At 40.4% G+C, this 12,046-nt stretch overlaps 1 protein-coding gene across 4 annotated transcripts in view; it reads left to right on the top strand.

Moving 5' to 3' along the window:
- Window positions 1-4,088: 4,088 nt before the first annotated feature.
- The window catches only part of TFG (trafficking from ER to golgi regulator), a 32,405-nt gene continuing 24,447 nt past the window's right edge, over window positions 4,089-12,046 (top strand). For all 4 annotated transcript variants that reach the window (XM_058731607.1, XM_058731606.1, XM_058731605.1 and 1 more), the window contains exons 1-2: window positions 4,089-4,227; window positions 9,205-9,431. In XM_058731607.1, coding sequence (XP_058587590.1) covers window positions 9,248-9,431 — 184 coding nt within the window. In that variant the 5' untranslated portion in view covers window positions 4,089-4,227; window positions 9,205-9,247. The remainder of the gene's footprint in view (window positions 4,228-9,204; window positions 9,432-12,046) is intronic.

The raw sequence follows: 12,046 nt of genomic DNA, 5'->3' as shown, positions 1-12,046 counted from the left end.
TCAAAATGATTTATACTGACTACTAAAGGAGAACATGATGAAACAGGTTTTATTCAACTTGCTACAAGTCTCATAGTCTTTGTCCCATTTCCCATACTGTCTGAGAATATACCTTTTTAATTCTTAGGATCTTCCTCTTCTATTTGAAGTATTCTAGCCACACAGCCTTTCAGGGAGAAAGAGGAGGTGAGAGGTAAGTGAGTTGACTGCCTCTCTCAAAACCACATCTCAAATCTAACCCTTCTTCAGATGTCGGTGAAAAAGGAAAGTAACCTTTGAACTAGTGCCGCAATTCTCCCTTGCTACAGGTAAGTCAAAAGTATTTCCCTACACTGCTTCACCTTTATTCACATGTTTCCAACTTTAACATTTCTAATTCAAGACTATTCTTCATGTTCTTTTAAAATCAGATTCACCTGCATATAGGTGACCAGGTGAGCATGAAGTTCAATCTTCTCTGAGTCAGCACATTTCTAAACTCCACACAAAAAAATTCTGTAATTACTTACAGAATTCCTAGGACAATCTTCTTAATAGTTTGATTGATGTTTATCCCAATAGATGTGATCATAAGCGTTTAAAAAGTGATAATTATATATGCTAACAGCCTTTTTGGGTTCATTAATGAAAGGCAGCAGTATCTAAAATCAGCATCTACACATACAGTGGCAGAAACCATGTTCTTGGTAAAGGTGGTAGCTAGTTCAATTCAGGTTATCACTCCCTGGCCAGTTATCATCCACATGTTTTGGGAGCCTAAGTACACAGACTTGTATCATCAGCAACTGTGGACACATTACAGAAACAGTAATAACTTTTCATTGACTCAACAGTTACTCATTGAGTGCCTATTATTCACTCACACAACCAGTGCCAGATGCTGGGAAGGATAGAAAGAATATAATCACAGCCTTGAATTCAAGTTGGGTGGGGGTGAACCAGATACTCAAAGACAGAATTGTAAGTAAGGATACAGAACAATTACATGTCAAATGTTTGCACAAAAAGTCAGGGTTATAATGTAATCTTTATAGTCTTCAATAAGACTGCAAAATGATACCACTTACACTCCCTACCCCCCCTCCCCCGCCCCAAAGTCTTAGTGGTGATGCCGAGAGTTGGCATTTTCTTATACAACTAAATATTTGCATAATCTACTATTCAGTAACCCATGTATTAGCATGTAACAAGAGATACTCTTGAACAAGAGACATACAAAAGTATGTTTATAAAGGCACACAGCAGAAACTGGAAACAATCTACACTTTGATAGGACAAATTTGAAAAATTTGTGGTATACTCCCCCAAAGGAATATTATTCGGCAATGAAAATAAATGAATTTCAGCTACATGAAGCAATATGGATATATCTTGGTAGCATAATATTGAGTGCAAAAATTGTTCCAGAAAACTAAGAGATGATACTCTATATAATGCCAACGAAGAAGTAAAATTGAGCAATATATCACATAGGCATATATATCTATACCCACACATATATGTATGTATGTATATAGATATATATGTGATTAAATTACATAGAACATTTAAAAACAAAAACAAAAACCACACAAGGGAATGTTAAATGCAAAATTCAGGAAAGAGGCATGGGACCCCCTCTGGTAGAAGCACATAGGGAGGCATTATTGGTAATCTTCTAATCCTTGGGTAAAGTAACGAGTTCCAGCTGTTCATTATGCTCTTAATTTTTAAAATGTAATTGTTATATAGGATCAGGAAGAAAGTTCACTGAAGTTTTTGTGGACTATTTATTATTAAGCTGAAACAAGAAAATGAACAGGATATGGTTTGGGTTATTATGCAATTTGACACACACAGATGATAATTTTGTATGCTTCTCTATATCGGCTCTATAAAATACAAATAAACCCAAATCTCCTTGATTTCATGCTTAATCACATTGTAAGCCTGCATCTGAGATAAGCAGGAGGCAAAATCTTTCATAAAGTTCTTCATTAGAAATTTAAAAATGTATATTTCTGGAGAATCTTGGGCAAATGTTTTAATGTTGCATAGACATCCTTCTTGCCTCATGTCACTTGAATCTCTGATCTGGCTTCCAAATGATGCTTTGCTCTCTTATTTCTCACTTCTTGCCTTGGGCAGGTCCTACTTCCGCTTTGACCTGAGGAATCATCGCTACCTCGTCTCTTAACTTCCATAGTGGTAGCTGGGAACAGGTTTTAACATTAAACAAGACTTCCACTAATTGTTTGGGGATGAAACATGAAGTAATTACAACATAGAGAAGCTCAAGCTGCTTTCAGAGTGCAAATGTTCCAGCCCCTCCAACAGACCACCCTATGGGTGTCTCTCTTCTAGCTTCCAGCTGGTCCCAGGGTAACAAGGACCAATGTACTTTTCAATGGCAGGACTCCAGTGAGTGTCCCTTTCATGGGAGTCTAAAGAGAGGAAATTGTTTCCCTTTATTCCAGGCCGAGGCTCAGTTCCTTATATCCTGCCACAGGATCTACCTCCTTTTAGGAAAACTGTGGTATAATTCACTTCCTTCAGGGAATATTTTACCTCCGCCCATATTTGTGTACTTTTATCCAATCTCAAACCATCTCAAAGACATTAGAATACTATTGGACAGCTGTGCATTTCCCCAAATATGGAGTACTATTGTCCTAAATAACAAGTAACGAAGAACAGTCTTTGGAGAAAGTCAGGAACTTTTTTCATTCCTTCTACATTCCTCTCCTCCTCTATCTCTGCAAGCAATTGCTCAAAGAGCAATACACACAGTGTTGGAAAATACAATTGAGAGGCAAAAAGCATTCTGACGTCATATATTTCATTTTCAAATGGAATTTTTCAGACTTCTAACTGCAAAAAGATCACACTACAGTACTAAAAGAACTTATTTCTCACCCTGAATTCACTTTACCCCAGGTCCATGGAGAACATCTGACGAACAACTGGGGACCACGTGAGTTCGATTTGCTTTCTGCTTGGTTTCTGTCACAGGCAGCAAAAACTACTTGCAACTTTTAAAATAGCACCTCCCACCCTTAGATTTCACTACCTCCCCCCTAAAAATGTAGACTTCAGTCTGAGCCAGGGCACTTCTTACAAAAATACGCGTATTTATTTATTTTTTTTAATGTTTATTTATTTTTGAGACAAAGACAGAGCATGAATGGGGGAGGGGCAGAGAGAGAGGGAGACACAGAATCGGAAGCAGGCTCCAGGCTCTGAGCCATCAGCCCAGAGCCTGACGCGGGGCTCGAACTCACGAACCGTGAGATCGTGACCTGAGCTGAAGTCGGACGCTCAACCGACCGAGCCACCCAGGCGCCCCAAAAATACGCGTATTTAAAACAAATGCTTTAGATAAAGAGAGAAGGGAAAGAGTAAATAGTGCACGCTGCCTTATCTTCCCAAAAGGCATCCGGAATCCTTAGTAACCTTAATTTTCCAGACTTTACCTTTTACACACTCACAGGTTTGTCCCGTCTCGTAAACGCTATTAGAAACCCCTTGCTCACCAACTGATTCATCCCCATTCCCAACACAGTGCGTAGGTGCCCAATAAGAATGAATGAGTTTGTGGAAGGCGGCAAAAGGATTCGTTTTTTCGAGACATGACTAGAAGTACAATGGTCACTAAAAACAAAACAAAACAAAAGCCACCCAAACTTGAACAAATGCCCACTTTCAACAGTCTATCAGAGTCCAAAACAGCAAACCACGCCTCACAAACAGGCGACGGACGGGTTTCAAGCTTCCAGGAAAACCAGAAGTGCCTGGTCACGCCTCGCGTATGCGTGCACCCGTCAGCATACGCTGCCACACTCGGTCATCCAGTGAGAAAGCAGAGACTTCGGCCCACGCAGGTTCGGGCACTGCCCGCCCCGCGCCTCGGCCTCCGCGCATGCGTTCTGGGTTGCCTGCTTGCTGTGAGGCGGAGCGAAAGGACAGATTTTTTTTTTTTTTTTTTTTTTTTCTCCCCCTTGTTCCCGCCCCTCTTCTTCCCCCACCTGCCACGTACTGGGCCTGAGATCTCGCTAGGCTTGGTGGGTCTGTGCGATTGGCCGCGGCCGGCGCGAGCCTGCGAGCGAGGTGCGGCGGCGCCGGCGGAGGGCACCAGAGTGGGCCGTGACCGCAGCCTCCTCACGACGCCCCCGAACGCGCCGGCGGCCTCGCACGGGTCCGGTCATCGGAGACCCGCGGAGAGGCAGCCGCGGCGGCCTCGGCAAGCCGGTATGGCCGCTGGGGACGGGGGCGCGGCCGCTCAATCGACAAGGCGGGCGGGGAGACGAGGAAGCGCTGGGAGGGCCTCGCTCGAACCAGCGGGTACCCGGCGGGTGGGGCCGGAGGGGGGCTGTGGGAAGGGGCTGGGGCCCAGGAGGGCCCTCGCGCTGGGGAGGGGAGGGCCCGGAGTGGGGGGATGGGAGTCCCGCAGGCCACCGTGGCAGGGGGGCAGGCCTCGGGGGTCTCTGGGGGTTGTTTGGGCCGGCAAGTGCTCTTGCTTCGATTCCTCCTGGCTCCAACGGGTCGGACTGCCCGAGGGAGAGGAGAGGAGGGGGCTTGTGAGGCCTGGGGTGGTCGAGCACCTAACCCCCAGAGGGGCTTGGATGGGTGAAGAATAGAGCCTATGGGAGTAAGTTTATTGGGGTCACTTAAGAGGAACCTTGTTCCTTAGCTGTGTCAGGGTTTAATCGAGCGCCGTCTGGAGGCCCAACCCGGTTTTATAGTGATGATGATAGCGAACTTTTAAGTTTACTTTACTATGCCCTGTAGTAAGTATTTTAGATGCATAATATTTAATCATCACAAGGATCCTTTAAATTTAGAGATCCTTTAAATTTAGATATTATTATTCCTATTTTGTGAGGTTTGGAGAGGTACTTGCCTAAGGTCACGGGGCTGGTAGTGGGAATCTTTACCATGTTACTGGTCAGGCAGGATTTGTGGCTCCTTGGATTCTTTGTAGTAATCAAGGGTTGCTTTTGCTTAGAATTTCTTAAGGAAAATTGCTACCCTGTGGAGGTGCCTAAGCAGGCCCCTCTGAACTTGAGCGGACTCAACTCAGAGGATTAGAGGAGCTGGAGGTTTGGCCACTGAACCTGGATTCTGGTTCGAGGCAGGCTTTTTGTGTGTCTTTGGGCATGTCACTTTATTCTTCAGTGCTGAAAACAGTGTTCCTGTTGGAGGATTTGGTAAATTAGTGTCTGTGTCCTTTCTGGACCTCAGAGGGAGTGGGGTATGGACAAGATGGGAGAAGAAAATACTGTAAGGATCTCACTAGCAGTCCTGGCAGTTGGTAGTTCATTCATTACTAGGCTCTGCCTAGTGACTGGAGTTAGAGAAAAAGAGGACCTGAATTCTGTTCCATAAGAAAATGTTGGGGATGGGATTTCCCCTGAAAGGGAGAATTTTGTAGTGTCCTTAGTTTTGTGATAATTGTGTACGTGGCTTGAGGAGATGGCTGCACAAACTGGGGACGGCCTTAGGAAAGAAGCTTTGGTTCCTGGCCACAGGGAGTTTACAGTGCATGGGAAACACCAAGGAATAAGTGAATTTGCAGGCAAACATGGCAGATAAAAGGAAAAGAGACTAAAGTTTTCAGATCCATTGGAAATGAATACTGCATAATCCTCCCCCCCCCCAATAAAAAAAACATACTATTAGTTAATTCGATGTTGGAAATTTCTCTTAATTAGGAGTATGTCTGTTGCGGGAAATCACTTCAAAGGAGGTACAGTGTGAAGGTCCGACTTAGGAACCGACCCTAACAGTTCAACTTTCTTCTCCCGATCCCTTATCAGAAATTTATTATTTCCTATTCATCTTTTGTTCAGAGAACAAAAACAAGTCTTTAAATACCTACTATATGTCCGGCACTATTCTAGGTGCTGGTAAGAGTAGATAATAACGTGTTGCTGAAGCTAAACCCTGGTCCTTAACTATGTTCTTGCTGGTTTACGCATCCTCTAGGTAGGAGGAAGTAACATACCTTGATTTACTGAAGTTCTTTATTACTTTCAGACTGTAAGGTGAGCAAGGTGGAATCTTTACCATTTTGTTGAAGTAATTATACTTCAGAGCTTGGCACATAGTAGGTATTAAGTAAATGTTTCCTGACTATAGAAAGTGCTTTGGCTAACAGGTGAAGAGGTTGTACGGAGATTTCAGTTAATCATAGTGTTCATGAGAAGTTCATTGTGAGAATTGTCAGGTAAAGAAAACTATTCTGATTTTAAATTAAGACAAGGTTAGCATCCAGATTTAGGAACACAATCCACTCTGTTCTGAACTGACTTAAAGTGTTAGATTCAGTATTTAATGCCCCATTTAAAAATATTAATATAGCTGTAAAATACAGTACAAGTACAAAAAAGAAAAAAAGGAAGAGTGTAAAGAAACAAGGGGAAGGGCAAATTGTGGAGGGTATTTAATGTTAGGTTAAAGGGAGTTTGAATTTACATCCTGCTGAAAAAGGGATAATCTGAGGATACAGGCCTTCAAGGGCTGACTTTGGGTCCTCATTAAGTGGCATAATTAAAAAATCTGTTGCATTAACTGGGAAGTTTATTTCCAAGCCATCTGTGATTTGTGGGTCACTGCATCATGGAAAAAGAGTATTTCTAAATTTAAAAAGAAAGAAATTATTAAAATGTTCAGAATATGGCAAGGAGTTCTAGAGACACTCATTTAAGGAATAGTTGTAAGGACATAGGACATTTATATGAAAGAATATTAGGGCATTTATATGTAATATTCATGAAATGACTTAGGATTCCTGAAAACTTTCTCCAGGTATTTGAAGGGGTGATGTGTTGGAGGGTAGGTGGGGTGCTTTCACACCAAGAAAAATAATTGTAGAGAGGTATGAAAACTGTAGAATGATTGTAGAGAAGCATGAAAAGTCGGTATGATGTTAACAAATTAAGAGGAAAAAACAGCTGCCAGTAGTAAAACATGAGGTTGAAACTACAGTGTGGCTAGTAGGAGATTGTAGGGCACTTTAAATAAGATCATTTGGTTGGGGGGGGGGCAGGAGGAGGTGGGGAGTTGAAGCTAGGGAAATGCTCAGTAGTTGTGGATGTATTTAAGAACATTTTGGTCTTGAAAACAAGAGATAGACCTTGAGAAGAAGAGCTATTAACACATTATTTAATTGTAACTGTATTTTCTAGAACTCTAGAAACAAACTGCAGTTTGTGGGCCGGATCCTGGAGCCTGCTTCGGATTCTGTGTCTCCCTCTCTTTGCCCCTCCCTTGCTCGCATGTGCGCACTCTGTCTCAAAAATAAATAAAAACATTAAAAAAACTTTTTAAAGGGGCGCCTGGGTGGCGCAGTCGGTTAAGCGTCCGACTTCAGCCAGGTCACGATCTCGCGGTCCTTGAGTTCGAGCCCCACGTCAGGCTCTGGGCTGATGGCTCGGAGCCTGGAGCCTGTTTCCAATTCTGTGTCTCCCTCTCTCTCTGCCCCTCCCCCGTTCATGCTCTGTCTCTCTCTGTCCCAAAAATAAAAAAAAAAAAAAAAAAAAACGTTGAAAAAAAAAATTTAATAAAAAAAAAAAAATGGAGTTGCAATAAAAATGTTTAAAAAAAAAAAAAAAACTTTTTAAAAAATTTAAAAAATGCAATTTAAACATACACAGCCACTCAGGTTTGGGGAGGGGTGAGGTATAGAATATTAAGAGACAATAGTGGACATTCTTACTAGAAAGCTCCAGAGGATGTCATTCATTTGTCTTTTCTCAAGTTCCCAAAATAGATAGGAAAATTAGAGAAAATACTAGTGAGGTCTTTCTTATTTTAGGGAGAAACATTTCAGACTCTAGTGTTCACACATGATTTTCTCTTTAGAGTTAGCATTTAGTTACAGGCTAATATAGAGTGAAAGCCAATATTCTTCATTTAACAAAATTGAATGACTACCATGTGCTAGACCAGTATTGTTCTGGGCTCAGGAATACAATGAACAAAACCATTTACTTCTTTACTTTCTAGTGGAAAAGACAATACAAAATTAATTCTTAATGTCTGGGAGTGATAAGTGCTTTGAAGAAAATTGAAGCAGGGTAAGAAAGTGAAAGAAGATCCATTTTAGCTTAGATGGTCAGGGCAAACCTCTGAGAAATGAAGATTTGATCTGAGATCTGAATCATGTGAGTTTTGAAAAGGGCTCATGACAAAGGGAACAGCAAGTGCAAAGCCTTGAATTGAGAAGGAGAACTTAAAGTGTGGGTGCAGCAGTGTAACCAGGGAGAGAAGTAGGAAATGAGGTTAAATACTTGGCTAGGGGCCAGAGGCCAGATCATGACCTTGTAGTTCTGGCTTTTATTGAAACTGAGATGCGAATCCATTGGAAGATTTTAAGCAGAGTGACATTAGATTTTATTCAACAGGATAATTCTAAATTTGAGAATAGATTAAAAGTGGACAAAGGTAAAAAGGCAGACTGGTTAGGAGTCTTATGCAGTAATGCAGGCAAGAGGAGTCTTGTGCAGTAATGCAGGCAAGAGCTTTAGATCAAGCTGGTAGAGGTAAAGTTACTGAAGTGATTGGAATATAGAGATATTTTAAAGGTAGTAGCAACTAGATTATTGGCTATTTGGACTTATTTTTTTTTTTTTTTCTTTTAAATCTTGAACACCTAGAAGAAAGAAATTGTCACTAACTGAGTTGGAGAAGACTACCGGAAAAGCAGATTTTGGGGAGAGGATCAGGAGTTTGTTTTCGGACATGTTAAATTAAAAATCTAAATGGTAATGGCAGATAGGTGGTTAGGTATATGGGCAAAATAATAATTGCCAAAAATAATGAAACTTGTTTTCTTATGCACATACTGAAGTTATCTCCATTTTAACATGATGAATGGGGTAACATTGGAACAGTAGATCTCTTTTGAAGACCAGAATTTCTTAGATTCCAATAGTAGTTTTGCTTTTCAACTTTTTTTTCTTTAAAGTTTATTTATATTGAGAGAGACACAGAGAGAGAGCATGAGCAGGGGAGGGGCAGAGAGAGAGGGAGAGAGAATCCCAAGCAGGCTCCGCACTGCCATCGCAAGCCCTACACTGGCCGGGATCTCACGAACTGTGAGATCATGACCTGAGCTGAAATCAAGAGTCAGATGCTTAACTGACTGAGCCACCCAGGCACCCTGCTTTTCAACTTTTAAGAAATGTTTTTAGAGCTGTTTAATCACCAAAACCATTTTATCAGTCTTTCCCTAGAGTTGTATATACGCAACATCCTGGAGTCCACCATGAATGGACAGTTGGACCTAAGTGGGAAGCTGATCATCAAAGCTCAACTTGGGGAGGATATTCGACGAATTCCCATTCATAATGAAGATATTACTTATGATGAATTAGTGCTAATGATGCAGCGAGTTTTCAGAGGAAAACTTCTGAGTAATGATGAAGTTACAATAAAGTATAAAGATGAAGGTAAGATTGTTTCTAAAGTTAGCCATTAAAAGTCTAAGTATTGTATGTGTTCTTTTGCCTATTTTTTTATTGAATAGCTCATTATAAATTTCCCTTCTGTCATAATTGAGTACCCACTTTATTTAATGGGATATATATGTAGCTGATTATAATTCTTTTATAAGTTAAAAATAGCTAAGTGATTTATTATTAAAAATGGGGTTTTTAGTAATAGATCACTTTCACAGAATATATATTTTTAAAGTTTATTTATTTAGAGAGAGAGTGTGTGCGTGTGCACCTCTGCGAGTGGGGGAAGGACAAAGAGAGAAAGAGAGAGGTGAGAGAGAGAATATCCCAAGCAGGCTCCATGCTATCGGCACAGAGCCCAACACAGGGCTCAGTCTCACAAATCATGAGATCGTGACCTGAGCTGAAATCAAGAGAGGACAGCTTAACCCACCTAGCCACCCAGGTGCCCCACTTTCACAAATATTTTTACAAGCATTTTTTTTCTTTTCTGCTCATGCAATTTTGGCTTCCTTTTTGCTTTTAAAACCAACTTTCACTCATATTTCCCAAAGTGAAAGAGGTATCAGTAGGTATTGGATGAAAAATGTTTTCATGGTCAACTAAGTGTGAGAAAGCTGGTTGAAACAGAAATGTGTTTCTTTACTGCAGGAATAATAATCGTAATATTGCTGATACACATTGTCTGTTTATAGTATTCAGTGTCCCTAGACTCATTTGACCACAAAACTGTTTTTATGGCAATGGGTTTTATATGACAGATGTTGCATCAGACACACAGTGGAATTAAAATCATAGACTGTCTTTATTTCATCTTCTTTAAACCTTCTTCTTTGTAAACATCTCTACTGAAATTGTACTTTAGGTGGTTACCAGTTTCTTTCTGCTGAATTTATTTCCAGTCTGTTTCACCTTGATCTTTATACTTGGCATTGCTACCCCCATACCATCCTTTTAAAAATAACTCTTATCCCTTAACATCTCTGACACTACTGTCCCAGTTTTCTTATCACTAACAGCCGTTTCCCTGTCTCTTGGTGTGCTGGCTTAAAGTAATGCCTGCTGTTAATAATAGAAATCTTAAAATTTCAGTGGTTTAACACTCAAGAGATCATTCAAAGGCCCAGGTTGACAGAAGCTGTGTTATGTTCAACACATGGCTTACAAGCTCACCTTGAGCATTAACATCCAGCCTGCAGATAGATGAAGACAGAGTGTAGAGGATTACATGAGGGATTGTACTCCCTGGGCCTTGAGGTAGTGTTTATCATTTCTGTTCACATCAAGCTGGCCAGACCCCATCACATGGCTCTGCTGAACTCTCAGTAGCTTGGAGTATGTCCCTGGTTGGCCCACTTTCCAACAACCTATACTATGGAAAGAAAATATAAAAATAGAAATCACTGATGATCAATCAGCTAGCTGGCCATTTAGCTACAGGTGTAATTTTTTTTTTTTTTTTTTTTTTTTACAAAGTATGATCTAATGGTACCCAAAACTAATTTTGAGAGTCACCTGGATGGTAAAAGAGAGCAATTGCTTCTCATTCTCTTTCCTAATACAATCTCATCTACTTCTAATATGTTGACTTTCACCTTTTTGACTTCCAAGTGTGTGCCTTAATTTGGTCAGTTTGTTCTTTTTCTTCACTTTAGAACTCAAATTTTTAACAGCTTTCATTTTATCTGAGATGCTATGCTCTTGCCTCAAACTTGTATATTTTAAACTGACCTCACTATTTACCTGGCTTTCTCTTAAATCCCTTATTTTTGTTTAGGGCAAGGATTGGTAAACTTTTCTCTAAAAGATCAGATAATATTTTAGCACTGTGGGTCATATTAAGTCTCTATTTCATCTACCTTTTTTTTAAAAACCTTTGTAAAAAAAATGTAAAAGCCACTCTTGGTTCATAGTCCTATAAACAGGGATTTTTGACCATTGGTCTCACTTTATGGACCCCTAACTTAAGGGTATCTTCAGTGTTGAAATTTTGTCCTCCACATCTAGTTACCACATTGGATTTGTTTTTCACAGTTTCTAAGTGTTTTGAATTGTACAGATTTGTGTTACTTGTGGTAATTGTATAGACTGTTAGGTATTAATTAGGGTGGAGGACTGGCTTAGGTAAAGTTCTTGCCATCATATATTTCTGTTGTGAAATTCAGAAAATAAAAAAGGCAGTTACAGAAGGTTTTCTGTTTATATATATATATACTTTATTAAAAATATATTTATGAGTAAAATCTCTGAAGTCTGAACATTAGATACGTTTGTTATAAGAAGTGGGTCTGGTTATAAGATCTTAGATCTTATAAAAGATCTAAGAATAGTGATAAAATCTTCAGTTACGGCTTTTGTTGCCAGCTTTGTTCAAACTAAATCTGTCTAGTCAGTGTTTTTGCTGTAGCAGAGCATCCTTGGAGCAGCCTCCCCAGGACAGAACTACCATCCTTACTCCCCTTCCCCAACCCAGCTGTGTCTGTGAAGATAGCCAGCAGAGGCTCCTGACCCAACTCCTTGCCTCTGGGTGCTTTTCTGTTCTTTTTCTCTCCAGAGAACATTTTCCCTGAGCCCTTTGAAAGCTTTTGAAACAAGCAGCTGATATA

This window comes from Neofelis nebulosa, chromosome 5 (genome assembly GCF_028018385.1).
Source record: "Neofelis nebulosa isolate mNeoNeb1 chromosome 5, mNeoNeb1.pri, whole genome shotgun sequence".
Taxonomy (NCBI): domain Eukaryota; kingdom Metazoa; phylum Chordata; class Mammalia; order Carnivora; family Felidae; genus Neofelis; species Neofelis nebulosa.
The sequence above is the reverse complement of the archived record's forward strand: the minus strand, read 5'-3'. Positions and strand labels throughout refer to the sequence as shown.